This window comes from Anomaloglossus baeobatrachus, chromosome 8 (assembly GCF_048569485.1).
Source record: "Anomaloglossus baeobatrachus isolate aAnoBae1 chromosome 8, aAnoBae1.hap1, whole genome shotgun sequence".
Taxonomy (NCBI): domain Eukaryota; kingdom Metazoa; phylum Chordata; class Amphibia; order Anura; family Aromobatidae; genus Anomaloglossus; species Anomaloglossus baeobatrachus.
In genome coordinates this window covers 121,405,598-121,422,075 of record NC_134360.1, presented here as the reverse complement: position 1 = coordinate 121,422,075, position 16,478 = coordinate 121,405,598, and the positions used below count along the sequence as shown (strand labels likewise).

The following is a 16,478-nucleotide window of genomic DNA, read 5'->3' as shown; positions in this document are numbered from 1 at the left end:
ACAATATGAAGGACTATGGGGATGCGTTATAATACATATAGGATTATGGGGGCTGCATTATATGAGGACTAATGGCGTTACCTTATACATGGACAATAGGGCTGCATTAGAATACATTAAGGACTATGGGGTGAATAATACAATACACTGTGTGCAGAATTATTAGGCAAATTAGTATTTTGATCACATGATGCTTTTTCTACATGTTGTCCTACTCCAAGCTGTATAGTGAAAGCCAACTGCCAATTAAGTAAATCAGGTGATGTGCATCTCTGTAATGAGGTGTGGTGTAATGACATCAACACCCTATATAACGTGTGCTTAATTATTAGGCAGCTTCCTTTCCTTTGACAAAATGGGTCAGAAGAGAGATTTGACGGGCTCTGAAAAGTCTAAAATTGTGAGCTGTCTTGCAGAGGGATGCAGCAGTCTTGAAATTGCCAAACCTTTGAAGCGTGATCACCTAACAATCAAGCGTTTCATGTCAAATAGCCAACAGGGTCGCAAGAAGCGTTCCGGGACAAAAAGGCGCAAAATAACTGCCCATGAATTGAGGAAAATCAAGCGTCAAGCTGCCAAGATGCCATTTGCCACCAGTTTGGCCATATTTCACAGCTGCAACGTTACTGGAGTATCAAAAAGCACAAGGTGTGCCATACTCAGGGACATGGCCAAGGTAAGGAAGGCTGAAAAACGACCACCTCTGACCAAGAAACATAAGATAAAACGTCAAGACTGGGCCAAGAAATATCTTAAGACTGATTTTTCAAAGGTTTTATGGACTGATGAAATGAGAGTGACTCTTGATGGGCAGATGGATGGGCCAGAGGCTGGATCAGTAAAGGGCAGAGAGCTCCACTCCGACTCAGACGCCAGCAAGGTGGAGGTGGGGACTGGTATGGGCTGGGATCATCAAAGATCAACTTGTGTGACCTTTTCGGGTTGAGAATGGAGTGAAGCTCAACTCCCAGACCTACTGCCAGTTTATAGAAGACAACTTCTTCAAGCAGTGGTACAGGAAGAAATCAGTATCGTTCAAGAAAAACATGATTTTCATGCAGGACTATGCTCCATCACATGCATCCAACTACTCCACAGCGTGGCTGGCCAGTAAAGGTCTAAAAGATGAAAAAATAATGACATGGCCCCCTTGTTCACCTGATCTGAACCCCATAGAGAATCTGTGGTCCCTCATAAAATGTGAGATCTACAGGGAGAGAAAACAGTCCACCTCTGGGAGCAGTGGCTGGAGGCTGTGGTGGCTGGAGGCTGTGGTGGCTGGAGGCTGTGGTGGCTGGAGGCTGTGGTGGCTGGAGGCTGTGGTGGCTGGAGGCTGTGGTGGCTGGAGGCTGTGGTGGCTGGAGGCTGTGGCGGCTGCTGCACGCAATGTTGAGTGTAAACAGATCAAGCAATGACAGAATCTATGGATGGTAGGCTGTTAAGTGTCATCATAAAGAAAGGGTGCTATATTGGTCACTAATTTTTTGTGGGTTTTTTTTTTTGCATGTCAGAAATGTTTATTTCTAAATTTTGTGCAGTTATATTGGTTTACCTGGTGAAAATAAACAAGTGAGATGGAAATAGATTTGGTTTTTATTAAGTTGCCTAATAATTCTGCACAGTAATAGTTAGCCGCACAGACAGATATCCTCCTAAGGCTATGTGTCCACGAGAGAATGTAGCTGCGGATTTTTCTGCATCAAAATCCGCAGCTTTCCCACAAAATCCGCACCTTTTCAAAGGTGCGGATTTGCCGCGGATTTGCCGCGGAATTGCCGCGGATTTGATGCGGATTTTGGTGCGGATTTTTTTTTTTTTTCCCAATTTTAAAGCCAAAATCCGGATGAAAATCCGCAACAATAATTGACATGTTGCAGATTTTTCCGGACCAAAATCCGCACGAAATCCGCTGCGGAAAAATCCGCAGCATGGACACAGCATTTCCAAAATGCCCTAGAAATGGCTGGGAAGTGCCGGTGCTGCAGATTTTCGGGAAATCCGCGGCTTTTCCGCGAGAAATCCGCGGCAAAATCCATGCATTTTCCGCAGCGTGGACACATAGCCTAAGATAGCCAAATCTAAAAAACCCCACTCCAACTGCCAAAAATATTAAGCTTTGATATTTATGAGTCTTTTGGGTGATTGAGAACATAGTTGTTGATCAATAATAGAAAAAAATCCTCTGAAATACAACTTGCCTAATAATTCTGCACACAGTGTATGAAGGACTATGGTGACTGCATTATAATACATATAGGACTATGGGGGTGCATTATAATATATGGAAAACTATGGGGTGCAGTATAATATACGCAGGACTGTGGGGTGCAGTATAATATATGTAGTACTATGGGGTGCAGTATAAACATGGAGGACTAAGGGGTGCAGTATAATATATGGAGGACTATGGAGTGAATTATAATACATGGAGGACTATGGGAGTTGTAGTATAATAATTGGAGGGCTATGAGAGCTACCTTATACATGGAGGACTATGGGAAATGCATTATAATACAAGGAGGACTATGGGGCGCATTCTAGTAAAATGAAGGGTTACGTGGGACCCAATATGCTATATGGAAGGCTATGTGGGGGCCATTATAGTATTTGGAGAACTATATATACGAGGGGGGACAAAGACATAAGCTTGGGATGGGAAAGTTTTGTGCTGATGGAAAGAGGCTCTTACCCGCAGCACCCAGCTTTACGATGCTATGATATGGGAAAGCTGGGTGCTGAGGGAAAGATGTATAGCAGAGCCTAGGGAAGCTGGGTGCTGAGGACAAGATGGATATCAGAACATAGGAAAGCTGGATGATGATAGAAAGAGGGATTTCAGATCATGGGAAACCTGAGTGCTGAGGGAAAGAGCCAAGTGTTAACTTCTTTATCCCGTACCCTGAGTGTCAGCGTCATTATCCCATGCCCCGAGTGTCGGTGTCATTATCCTGTACCCAGTGTATCTGTGTTGGGGGGGGCAGGTCCTAATTTTGCACTGGGGCCCATCAAATTCTAGTTACAACACTGCCCAGCACAGAGATGACTAGATCACAGTTGTTGCACTAAGGTTCATGATTTCTGATCTCACAGCACTGTCTGTAAGGAACGTCCCTGTACAGTAACTCCATTCTATCTCACTAGAGGTGACTAGAGCGGAGTTGCTGCAGTGAGGTTCATGATTTCTGAGCTCACATCACTGTCTGTAAGGAACGTCCCCTGTACAGTAACTCCATTCTATCTCACTAGAGGTGACTAGAGCGGAGTTGCTGCACTGAGGTTCATGATTTCTGAGCTCACAGCACTGTCTATAAGGACGGCCTCAGCCAGTCCATGCATTGTGTTCAGAGATTGTGCTGACGTTCATAGATGTTTGAATAAGCCCTTATACAGATTACATGAAAGGTCCCTAAACACAGGGCTAAAATCGCCCGGATCAGACAACAATCTGATGTGCATGGGGGCTATCTGACTTACCTCGAGAATGGATGTAAAGGGAGGGAAGGAATCAGCGTGTTTGAATTCCACTTGTTGATGCTTTTGATCTCTTGAAAGATAATCCACCCCCAGAGGAGGCGACATCAGCTCTCAGAGAGAGAACACAAGAACATTTGGCCGAGCACTCCTGTATGTGATAGTCAAGAGAGAGCTGTCAGACAAATAATTGTAGGGATTGTTTACACGCCTTAAAGGGATTGTTTAGTGAAAACAAGTTATCACCTATCCATGGGCAAGGTGATCACCTGCTGATCAGTGTCCGCTCACTGGGACCCGCACCGATTGGGAAAACGGGGAATTTTTATCCATATGTTTCAGGTACGGATGTCATCCATTTTTAACACGGATGCCACACGTACTCATGTTATTCTATAGTGTTCCTCACACATGCATGTTTTTACATGGACCGTGTTGCCCCACATTTCCCTGCATGCAGACATTGTTTTTTTTTCTCAGGCAGCACGGGTGTCACACTGATGTGATCCGTGTGACATGAACCGGAGAAAACACGTGTCTCTGAAATAAAATGAATTTTTATACTTACTTGTCTCCAGCCCTGCTGTCACTTGCTTCCGATCCCCGCTCATTATACTCAATGAATATGCACTCAACAGAGGACCTGGAAGCAGCAGCACCATAGACATCAGTGCCAGGGACAGGTGAGTATCCAAGGAACTCTGATATCCTGACGACACCTACGCTACCGCGGGTGTAGCGACAGTGACTTCACGGGTTCTTCAAAGTTCATTGGAAACTCCGATGAACCCATGACGTTACTGCCGCGACACCCACAGTAGCGCGGGTGTCATCAGGATGTCATCTGAGTTCATTGTGAACTCTGATTAACCTGTGACATCACTGCAGCGCCCGCACACATACTGCTGACCTGAATAACCTGAGCTCACCTTATGAGATGAAGGTCATCAAACAGAAGCATCCACAGCAGTGTGTGTGTGTGTGTGTGTGTGTGTATGTGTGTGTGTGTGTGTGTGTGTGTGTGTGTGTGTGTGTGTGTGTGTGTGTGTGTGTGTGTGTGTGTGTGTGTGTGTGTGTGTGTGTGTGTGTGTGTGTGTGTGTGTGTACTCTCACAACCAATGAGGAATGTTCGGTTCTTCACCGAGTGTGACAGCAGTATAGGATTGACGTGACCGCCCCCAATTGGCTTTCGGCAGACCAGGATTAGGGCTTTGATAGAGAAATAAATTGGAAAAGAGGATGTCTTTTGTCTTTATTTATTGAATGATTTTCTCTTTTATGTCTTTCCAGGTTTGCTTTTGGGGAATGTCGTGGGACCTCACCATAGATTACAGTAGAACTGTTTTTTTATTTATAAAAATCAAATAAATTGGTGAATGAGGTCTGAGTCGAAGGTTTTTTTGTTCAAATAAAGTTTGTTATTCTCCTTTCATCTACTGGATTAGTAGTAGGGGTGTATGCTGGAGCTGGCATCAACCCCACAAATATTACCCAGTTTGCCATTGCACCAAAGCAACGGGAAGAGCCAGGTCCAGCACCACAATTGGCGCATCTAATTGATGTGCCACTTCTCGGGCGTCTGTGGGCTGCTATTGTTAGGCTGGAAAGGGCCAAATAACCATGGCCCTTTCCACCCTAAGAATATCATCCCCCAGTTGTCTGCTGTACCATGGCTGTTTTTTTTAGTAAAAATGGAGGGGACTACACGTAATTTTTTTTAAACTAAAAATGTAAAAAATAAGCGTGGGATCCCCTCTATTTTTCATAACCAGCCAAGGTACAGCAGAGAGCTGAGGATTTCAGCCTACAGCTGCTGCTGTTCCTGTGCTGGACATGAAAGTTGGGGGAACCCCACGTCTTTTTTTTTTTTAAATTAAAAAATAAAAATGGTGTAAAAATGCTGGTCAAGCTAACTATCTCTAGAACACTATTCTATAAGCTCTATTTATCTTCCTATCTCTTTAATTTTTCAGGCTTTCCACATTAAACAAAACAAAAAAAAAAAAACAAAAAACATTCATTTCAGTATCTTACTTTTTTTTACCGGTACCACACAGACAACCATACTGGTACGTGTGGCTTGCACCTGTTTAAACACGGACATCTGAAAGGGGCCTTATAGATACCCATCTACTGTATGTACTATCATTTTCAGTTGCTGCAAATTATGATGTTCTCCTCAGCGGCTAAAAATACTTCTCAAAATTTCTAAGATGAATTGTTACCCCTCTGTAAAATATGTAGTGTCACCTCTGCCAGAGCCTGTCCTATGGAACAGCGGTGGCAACAGCTTCAGACGCTCAGCAAAAAGCAACTTACGTCCCTTTAAATTAAAAAAAAAAAAAAGTTTCGCCCCATATGACCGGAATCAGGCGGTGTGAGCCTCATGGAGTTATGTTGCCACCAAAGGAGGGAAACAGGACTGGGGCCTAATAAATGGGGGGCGTGAGAGAGGATCAGGGGGCTGCTAAAGACAGAAAATAAATGGTCAGCGAGATCTGATCAGTTTACTGTGGGTCTACATGTGAGGACTGAGATGTTTTGGAAACTACCTACAACACTGTGACCGCAGCACAACCGGCAGTGACTGCTCACTAATGTCACACCGAGCTTTATCATTATAGAAATGAACATTCAGCCCAAACTTCTACAACAGTTTTATTAAAATAAGTATATCAATTTAAAAAAAAAAAAAAAAAAAAAAAAAGGAGAAATATATTTATAGAGAACATTTATTCCATGCTGTACATGGGAACGGGTTACACCCAAAATACAGATATAAATTACAGTGAATAAACCAATCCTGAGATACGGGTACAGAGGGGAGCGGACCCTGCCCTCAGGGGCTTACAGTCTACAGGGTAATGGGGAGGAGACAGTAGGTCGGGGATACAAATATATACTGTAGCAATCAACTTTACAAATCAATACGTAGAATAAAGCCATGTTGGACATTGGCGACAATGAAAGAAAAAAAATCTTTTGTATCCGAGTCCCGTGCGTTTTAGGTGTAAAAATTGTATTTCTCCATTTACCATAAAAATCCTCTTGTTGAATACATTGGAGGACACAGGAGGATGATGTGCATTAGACCACACTGTTCTCTCAGTCTCTAAGGTGGGACGACGGGGGGCAATTACACCCAGATGCCAGTAGTCACAAACTGTATTAGAAAAACAAAGGGAAAAGATTAATAGCACACAGGCGAGCCCCCTCCCACAAAGTGCAACACGGCCCCCTGCCAAGCACGAGCCCCCCACGTGCAGCCTCTCTCCCCCTGCAAGCTCCCGCCCAACGTGCAGCCGCTCTCCCTGCGAGCCCGCCCAACGTGCAGCCGCTCTCCCTGCGAGCCCGCCCAACGTGCAGCCGCTCTCCCTGCGAGCCCGCCCAACGTGCAGCCGCTCTCCCTGCGAGCCCGCCCAACGTGCAGCCGCTCTCCCTGCGAGCCCGCCCAACGTGCAGCCGCTCTCCCTGCGAGCCCGCCCAACGTGCAGCCGCTCTCCCTGCGAGCCCGCCCAACGTGCAGCCACTCTCCCTGCGAGCCCGCCCAACGTGCAGCCGCTCTCCCTGCGAGCCCGCCCAACGTGCAGCCGCTCTCCCTGCGAGCCCCCCCAACGTGCAGCCGCTCTCCCTGCGAGCCCCCCCAACGTGCAGACGCTCTCCCTGCGAGCCCCCCCAACGTGCAGACGCTCTCCCTGCGAGCTCCCCCAACGTGCAGCATTGCCCCTGCGAGCCCCCCAACGTGCATCACACCCTGCCTAGTGCGAGCCCCACTAAAACAAGCACCCTCCCCCTGCGAGCCCCCACCCAACGTGCAGCCCCCCTCCCAACGTGCAGCCTCTCTCCCTGCGAGCCCCCCTCCCAACGTGCAGCCTCTCTCCCTGCGAGCCCCACCCAACACACACACACGGCCCCCACACACTGCCCCCACACACGGCCCCCACACACACACACACACGGCCCCCACACACACACACACGGCCCCCACACACACACGGCCCCCACACACACACACACGGCCCCCACACACACACACGGCCCCCACACACACACACACGGCCCCCACACACACACACGGCCCCCACACACACACACGGCCCCCACACACACACACGGCCCCCACACACACACACGGCCCCCACACACACACACGGCCCCCACACACACACACACACGGCCCCCACACACACACACACACGGCCCCCACACCCACACACACACACGGCCCCCACACCCACACACACACACGGCCCCCACACACACACACGGCCCCCACACACACACACACACACACGGCCCCCACACACACACACGGCCCCCACACACACACACACACGGCCCCCACACACACACACACGGCCCCCACACACACACACACGGCCCCCACACACACACGGCCCCCACACACACACGGCCCACACACACACACACACACACACGGCCCCCGCGCACACACACACACGGCCCCCGCACACACACACACACGGCCCCCGCACACACACACACACGGCCCCCGCACACACACACACACACGGCCCCCGCACACACACGGCCCCCGCGCACACACGGCCCCCGCACACACACGGCCCCCGCACACACACGGCCCCCGCACACACACGGCCCCCGCACACACACGGCCCCCGCACACACACACACACACACACACACGGCCCCCACACACACACACACACACGGCCCCCACACACACACACACACACACCGGCCCCCGCACACACACACACACGGCCCCCGCACATACACACACACGGCCCCCGCACACACACACGCCCCACACACACACACACACACGCCCCACACACACGCACACACACGCCCCACACACACACACACACACACACACACACACACACACACACGCCCCACACACACACACACACACGCCCCACACACACGGCCCCCCCCTCCCCCACACACACACACACGGCCCCCCCATCCCCCCCCCCACACACACACACGGCCCCCCCATCCCCCCCACACACACACACACGGCCCCCCCATCCCCCCCACACACACACGGCCCCCCCATCCCCCCCCCCCACACACACACACGGCCCCCACACACACACACACGGCCCCCCACACACACGGCCCCCCACACACACACACACACAGGGCCCCCCCACACACACATACACAGGGCCCACACACACACACACACACACACAGGGCCCACACACACAGGGCCCACACACACAGGGCCCACACACACAGGGCCCACACACACACACACAGGGCCCCCCCCACACACACCCCCCCACACACACACACCTCCCACACACACACACACAGGGCCCCCCCAACCACACGGCCCCCCCCCCCACACACAGGGCCCCCACACACACAGGGCCCCCCCCCCCACACACACACACAGGGCCCCCCCCCCACACACACACACACACAGGGCCCCCCCCCACACACACACACACAGGGCCCCCCCCCCCACACAAACACACAGGGCCCCCCCCCACACACACACAGGGCCCCCCACACACACACAGGGCCCCCCACACACACACAGGGCCCCCCACACACACACAGGGCCCCCCACACACACACAGGGCCCCCCACACACACACAGGGCCCCCCCACACACACACAGGGCCCCCCCACACACACACAGGGCCCCCCCACACACACACAGGGCCCCCACACACACACACAGGGCCCCCCCACACACACACAGGGCCCCCCCACACACACACAGGGCCCCCCCACACACACACAGGGCCCCCCCACACACACACAGGGCCCCCCCACACACACACAGGGCCCCCCCACACACACACAGGGCCCCCCCCACACACACACAGGGCCCCCCCACACACACACAGGGCCCCCCCACACACACAGGGCCCCCCCACACACACAGGGCCCCCCCACACACACAGGGCCCCCCCACACACACACAGGGCCCCCCCACACACACACAGGGCCCCCCCACACACACACAGGGCCCCCCCACACACACACAGGGCCCCCCCACACACACACAGGGCCCCCCCACACACACACAGGGCCCCCCCACACACACACAGGGCCCCCCCACACACACAGGGCCCCCCCACACACACAGGGCCCCCCCACACACACAGGGCCCCCCCACACACAACGCGCTGGGCAGCGGGGGGGGGGGGGGGGCTCTCGCTGGGCAGCGGGGGGGGCTCTCGCTGGGCAGCGGGGGGGCTCTCACAGCACCCCCCGCTGCCCCGCAAGAGCCCCCACAACACGCACTACTGCCTCGCGAGAGCCCCCACAACACGCACCACTGCCCCGAGAGAGCCCCCCACAGACGTGCAGCGTCGACTTCCGCGAGCCCCCCCACAGACGTGCAGCGTCGCCCCTCCGCGAGCCCCCCCACAGACGTGCAGCGTCGCCCTCCGCGAGCCCCCCCACAGACGTGCAGCGTCGCCCTCCGCGAGCCCCCCCCACAGACGTGCAGCGTCGCCCTCCGCGAGCCCCCCCACAGACGTGCAGCGTCGCCCTCCGCGAGCCCCCCCACAGACGTGCAGCGTCGCCCTCCGCGAGCCCCCCCACAGACGTGCAGCGTCGCCCTCCGCGAGCCCCCCCACAGACGTGCAGCGTCGCCCTCCGCGAGCCCCCCCACAGACGTGCAGCGTCGCCCTCCGCGAGCCCCCCCCACAGACGTGCAGCGTCGCCCTCCGCGAGCCCCCCCACAGACGTGCAGAGTCGCCCTCGCGAGCCCCCCCCACAGACGTGCAGCGTCGCCCTCCGCAAGCCCCCCCCACAGACGTGCAGCGTCGCCCTACGCGAGCCCCCCCCCACAGACGTGCAGGGTCGCCCTCCGCGAGCCCCCCCCCCACAGACGTACAGGGTCGCCCTCCGCGAGCCGCCCCCCCCACAGACGTGCAGCGTCGCCCTCCGCGAGCCCCCCCCCCCCACAGACGTGCAGAGTCGCCCTCGCGAGCCCCCCCCCCCCACAGACGTGCAGGGTCGCCCTCCGCGAGCCCCCCCCCCCCCCACAGACGTGCAGGGTCGCCCTCCGCGAGCCCCCCCCCCCACAGACGTGCAGGGTCGCCCTCCGCGAGCCCCCCCCCCCCACAGACGTGCAGGGTCGCCCTCCGCGAGCCCCCCCCCCCCACAGACATGCAGGGTCGCCCTCCGCGAGCCCCCCCCCCCACAGACGTGCAGGGTCGCCCTCCGCGAGCCCCCCCCCCACAGACGTGCAGGGTCACCCTCCGCGAGCCCCCCCCCCCACAGACGTGCAGCGTCGCCCTCCGCGAGCCCCCCCCCACAGACGTGCAGCGTCGCCCTCCGCGAGCCCCCCCCCCACAGACGTGCAGGGTCGCCCTCCACGAGCCCCCCCCCACAGACGTGCAGGGTCGCCCTCCGCGAGCCCCCCCCCCACAGACGTGCAGGGTCGCCCTCCGCGAGCCCCCCCCCCCCCACAGACGTGCAGGGTCGCCCTCCGCGAGCCCCCCCCCCACAGACGTGCAGGGTCGCCCTCCGCGAGCCCCCCCCCCACAGACGTGCAGGGTCGCCCTCCGCGAGCCCCCTCCCACAAACGTGCAGGGTCGCCCTCCGCGAGCCCCCTCCCACAAACGTGCAGCGTCACCCCCTGGCAACTGCGAGCCCCCAAACATGCAGCGTCACCCCTGGCCACTGCGAGCCCCCCAAACATGTAGGGCACCCCCTAGCCACTGCGAGCCCCTAAAACATGCGTCGCCCCCTACATTCCCCCCAAACATGCAGCCTCACCCCCCCCCGGCCAGTGCGAGCCCCCCAAACATGCGTCGCCCCCTGCAAGCCCCCCAAACATGCAGCGTCATCCCCCCGGCCAGTGCGAGCCCCCCAAACATGCGTCGCCCCCTTCAAGCCCCCCAAACATGCGTCATCCCCCCGGCCAGTGCAAGCCCCCCCATACGTGCAGCGTCATCCCCCTGGCCAGTGCGGGCCCCCCCAAACGTGCAGCGTCGCTCCCCGGCCAGTGCGAGCCCCCCCAAACGTGCAGCGTCGCTCCCCGGCCAGTGCGAGCCCCCCCCAAACGTGCAGCGTCGCTCCCCGGCCAGTGCGAGCCCCCCCAAACGTGCAGCGTCGCCCCCTGGCCAGTGCGAGCCCCCCCCAAACGTGCAGCGTCGCTCCCCGGCCAGTGCGAGCCCCCCCAAACGTGCAGCGTCGCCCCCCGGCCAGTGCGAGCCCCCCCAAACGTGCAGCGTCGCCCCCCGGCCAGTGCGAGCCCCCCCAAACGTGCAGCGTCGCCCCCTGGCCAGGGCGAGCCCCCCCAAACATGCAATGTCGCCCCCTACATGCCCCCCAAACATGCAGCCTCACCCCTTGGCCAGTGCGAGCCCCCCAAACATGCGTCGCCCCCTGCAAGCCCCCCAAACGTGCAGCGTCATTCCCCCGGCCAGTGCGGGGGGCTCTCGCTGCCCCGCGAGAGCCCCCACAACACGCACCACTGCCCCGCGAGAGCCCCCACAACACGCACCACTGCCCCGAGAGAGCCCCCCCCACAGACGTGCAGCGTCGCCCTCCGCGAGCCCCCCCACAGACGTGCAGCGTCGCCCTCCGCGAGCCACCCCCCACAGACGTGCAGCGTCGCCCTCCGCGAGCCACCCCCCCCCCACAGACGTGCAGGGTCGCCCTCCGCGAGCCCCCCCACAGACGTGCAGCGTCGCCCTCCGCGAGCCACCCCCCACAGACGTGCAGCGTCGCCCTCCGCGAGCCACCCCCCCCCCACAGACGTGCAGGGTCGCCCTCCGCGAGCCCCCCCCCACAGACGTGCAGCGTCGCCCCTCCGCGAGCCCCCCCCCCACAGACGTGCAGCGTCGCCCTCCGCGAGCCCCCCCCCACAGACGTGCAGCGTCGCCCTCCGCGAGCCCCCCCCCACAGACGTGCAGCGTCGCCCTCCGCGAGCCCCCCCCACCACAGACGTGCAGGGTCGCCCTCCGCGAGCCCCCTCCCACAAACGTGCAGTGTCACCCCCTGGCAACTGCGAGCCCCCAAACATGCAGCGTCACCCCTGGCCACTGCGAGCCCCCCAAACATGTAGGTCACCCCCTAGCCACTGCGAGCCCCTAAAACATGCGTCGCCCCCTACATTCCCCCCAAACATGCTGCGTCGCACCCCGGCCAGTGCGAGCCCCCCCAAACGTGCAGCGTAACCCCCTGGCCAGTGCGAGCCCCCCAAACGTGCAGCGTAACCCCTTGGCCAGTGCGAGCCCCCGAACATGCAGCGTAACCCCCTGGCCAGTGCGAGCCCCCCAAACGTGCAGCGTAACCCCCTGGCCAGTGCGAGCCCCCCCAAACATGCAGCGTAACCCCCTGGCCAGTGCGAGCCCCCCAAACATGCAGCGTAACCCCCTGGCCAGTGCGAGCCCCCCCAAACATGCAGCGTAACCCCCTGGCCAGTGCGAGCCCCCCCAAACATGCAGCGTAACCCCCTGGCCAGTGCGAGCCCCCCAAACATGCAGCGTAACCCCCTGGCCAGTGCGAGCCCCCCAAACATGTGTCGCCCCCTGCAAGCCCCCCAAACGTACAGCGTCATCTCCCCGGCCAGTGCGAGCCCCCCCAAACGTACAGCATCATCCCCCCGGCCAGTGCGAGCCTCCCCAAATGTACAGCGTCATCCCCCCGGCCAGTGCGAGCCCCCCCAAACGTGCAGCGTCGCCCCCCCAAACGTGCAGCGTCGCCCCCGGCCAGTGCAGCGTCGCACCCCGGCCAGTGCGAGCCCCCCAAACGTGCAGCGTCACCCCCGGCCAGTGCGAGCCCCCCCAAACGTGCAGCGTCGCCCCCCGGCCAGTGCGAGCACCCCCAAACGTGCAACGTCACCAACCCGGCCAGTGCCATCCCCCCGGCCAGTGCGAGCCACCCCCAAACGTGCAGCGTCACCAACCCGGCCAGTGCCATCCCCCCGGCCAGTGCGAGCCACCCCCAAACGTGCAGCGTCACCAACCCGGCCAGTGCCATCCCCCCCGGCCAGTGCGAGCCACCCCAAACGTGCAGCGTCACCAACCCGGCCAGTGCCATCCCCCCGGCCAGTGCGAGCCCCCCCAAACGTGCAGCGTCACCCCCCGGCCAGTGCGAGCCCCCCCAAACGTGCAGCGTCGCCCCCCCAGCCAGTGCGAGCCCCCCCAAACGTGCAGCGTCACCAACCCGGCCAGTGCCATCCCCCCGGCCAGTGCGACCCACCCCCAAACGTGCAGCGTCACCAACCCGGCCAGTGCCATCCCCCCGGCCAGTGCGAGCCACCCCCAAACGTGCAGCGTCACCAACCCGGCCAGTGCCATCCCCCCGGCCAGTGCGAGCCACCCCCAAACGTGCAGCGTCGCCCCCCGGCCAGTGCGAGCCCCCCCAAACGTGCAGCGTCACCAACCCGGCCAGTACCATCCCCCCGGTCAGTGCGAGCCCCCCCAAACGTGCAGCGTCACCCCCCGGCCAGTGCGAGCCCCCCCAAACGTGCAGCGTCGCCCCCCCGGGCCAGTGCGAGCCACCCCAAAACGTGCAGCGTCACCAACCCGGCCAGTGCCATCCCCCCGGCCAGTGCGAGCCACCCCCAAACGTGCAGCGTCACCAACCCGGCCAGTGCCATCCCCCCGGCCAGTGCGAGCCACCCCCAAACGTGCAGCGTCACCAACCCGGCCAGTGCCATCCCCCCGGCCAGTGCGAGCCACCCCCCAAACGTGCAGCGTCGCCCCCCGGCCAGTGCGAGCCCCTCCAAACGTGCAGCGTCGCCCCCGGCCAGTGCGAGCCCCCCCCAAACGTGCAGCGTCACCAACCCGGCCCACTGCCATCCCCCCCGGCCAGTGCGAGCCCCCCCAAACGTGCAGAGTCACCCCCCCGGCCAGTGCGAGCCCCCCCAAATGTGCAGCGTCGCCCCCCCCGGCCAGTGCGAGCCCCCCCAAACGTGCAGCGTCACCAACCCAGCCAGTGCATCCCCCCGGCCAGTGCGAGCCACCCCCAAACGTGCAGCGTCACCAACCCGGCCAGTGCCATCCCCCCCGGCCAGTGCGAGCCACCCCCAAACGTGCAGCGTCACCAACCCGGCCAGTGCCATCCCCCCGGCCAGTGCGAGCCACCCCCAAACGTGCAGCGTCACCAACCCGGCCCAGTGCCATCCCCCCGGCCAGTGCGAGCCACCCCCAAACGTGCAGCATCACAACCCGGCCAGTGCCATCCCCCCGGCCAGTGCGAGCCACCCCCCAAACGTGCAGCGTCACCAACCCGGCCAGTGCCATCCCCCCGGCCAGTGCGAGCCACCCCCAAACGTGCAGCGTCGCCCTCGCCCGCCAGTGCGAGCCCCCCAAACGTGCAGCGTCGCCCCCCGGCCAGTGCGAGCCCCCCCAAACGTGCAGCGTCACCAACCCGGCCAGTGCCATCCCCCCGGCCAGTGCGAGCCACCCCCAAACGTGCAGCGTCGCCCCCCAGCCAGTGCGAGCCCCCCCAAACGTGCAGCGTCGACCCCTGCCAGCCTCCCCAAACGTGCAGCGTCGCACACTGCCCAGTGCCAGCTCCCCCAAACGTGCAGTCGCACACTGCCCAGTGCCAGCCCCCCCCCAAACGTGCGTCACCCCCTGCCAGCCCCCCCAAACGTGCAGCGTCACCCCCTGCCAGCCCCCCCCAAACGTGCAGCATCGCCCCCTGCCAGCCCCCCCAAACGTGCAGCGTTGCACCCTGCCAGCCCCCCTAAACGTGCAGCGTCGCACACTGCCCAGTGCCAGCCCCCCCCCCCCCCCCGAACGTGCAGAGTCGCTCACTGCCCAGTGCGAGCCCCCCACAAACGTGCAGCGTCGCCCCCAGCCCAGTGTGAACCCCCCAAACGTGCAGCTTCACCCCCTTTCCAGTGCGAGTCCACCCCAAACATGCAAAGTCGCTCCCTGGCAAGTGTGAGCCGCCCAAAACGTTTCACATTGCCTCCTGCAAGCCCCCCAAACATGCAGCGTCGCCTCCTGCCTAGAGTAACCCCCTCATTCCTTATGAAACCTCCACAGCATCACCCCCTGCTCCGTGTAACCCCCCCATAAGACACTTACCTTATTAAAGCCTGAGATATACACGAGCTGCAGCCCCCAACACAGACAGGAGACACTGCTCTGTGCCCCCAACATCCAGGCTGAGACCCCAGAGCTATAACTAATGAGGAGACGCTGAATCTTCTCCACCTCAGGGTCAGGATCCTCCGCTCTGCACAGAGGAGCCCGAGCACTGCCGCTTCCCGCCCACAGATCTGCACGGCACTGAGGAAACCCCGCCCCTTCCGGTGACATCATGATTTCATGAAATCACTCCTCCCCCTCAAAAAATCAACTCCGATCTAGCCTCTACCTTTAGATCATTAGCCGCTAGTTCGACTTTCGACCATTTAACCACTAGTACGCCTTCTAAAACGTGATGCAAAAATGGCCGCCGAACAAGCACAGCTCTTATTGGCTATTTGTAGATTCACTTGCAAACAAAGCTTAGCGTGATTGGCTGGTGTACTGATTATATATAATCGCTGCTCACGCGCCATCGCTCTTTTCCCCGACGGAACTTCTTGTTGGGAGAACTTCCATACGGCGTTGATTCCGGTGAGCGGTCGGCTTCTGCAGCATTCCAGCCGCAGACTGTTTTATGTACGAACTCAAAAGTGTGAGGCTGGTGTCTCCTTTGTGAGCCATAGTCCCTTCTGCGTCAGACTTATACATAATGGTTTCTTATGGAGAGCTGCCATACGGTGGAAAGGCTGACACCCTCTAATACCCTTCTTTTTGCACGTAGATCCCCTCATCGTAGCTTTCACGGGGTGTAACAATGTCCGGAGGTCTTGATGTCCTGCAAATGAAGGAGGAAGATGTCCTCAAGTACCTGGCGGCTGGGACCCACCTAGGTGGCACGAACCTTGATTTCCAAATGGAGCAGTACATATATAAGAGGAAAAGTGACGGTCAGTAGATCGTGGGGGTGGAAAGCCTCCTGCCGGCAGGGTGTCGCGGGCTCAGTGGGGTGGAAAGCCTCCTGCCGGCAGGGTGTCGCGGGCTCTGTGGGGT

At 59.2% G+C, this 16,478-nt stretch overlaps 1 protein-coding gene across 2 annotated transcripts in view; it reads left to right on the top strand.

Moving 5' to 3' along the window:
• Positions 1–15,910: 15,910 nt before the first annotated feature.
• Positions 15,911–16,478, top strand: part of LOC142249952 (small ribosomal subunit protein uS2) — a 132,337-nt gene continuing 131,769 nt past the window's right edge. Inside the window, exons 1-2 of one of the 2 annotated variants that reach the window (XM_075321975.1) lie at positions 15,911–16,019; positions 16,210–16,375. In XM_075321975.1, coding sequence (XP_075178090.1) covers positions 16,243–16,375 — 133 coding nt within the window. In that variant the 5' untranslated portion in view covers positions 15,911–16,019; positions 16,210–16,242. Of the gene's footprint in view, positions 16,020–16,040; positions 16,065–16,209; positions 16,376–16,478 lie in introns of those variants that run through there. The other variant, XM_075321976.1, reaches the window with a different exon arrangement.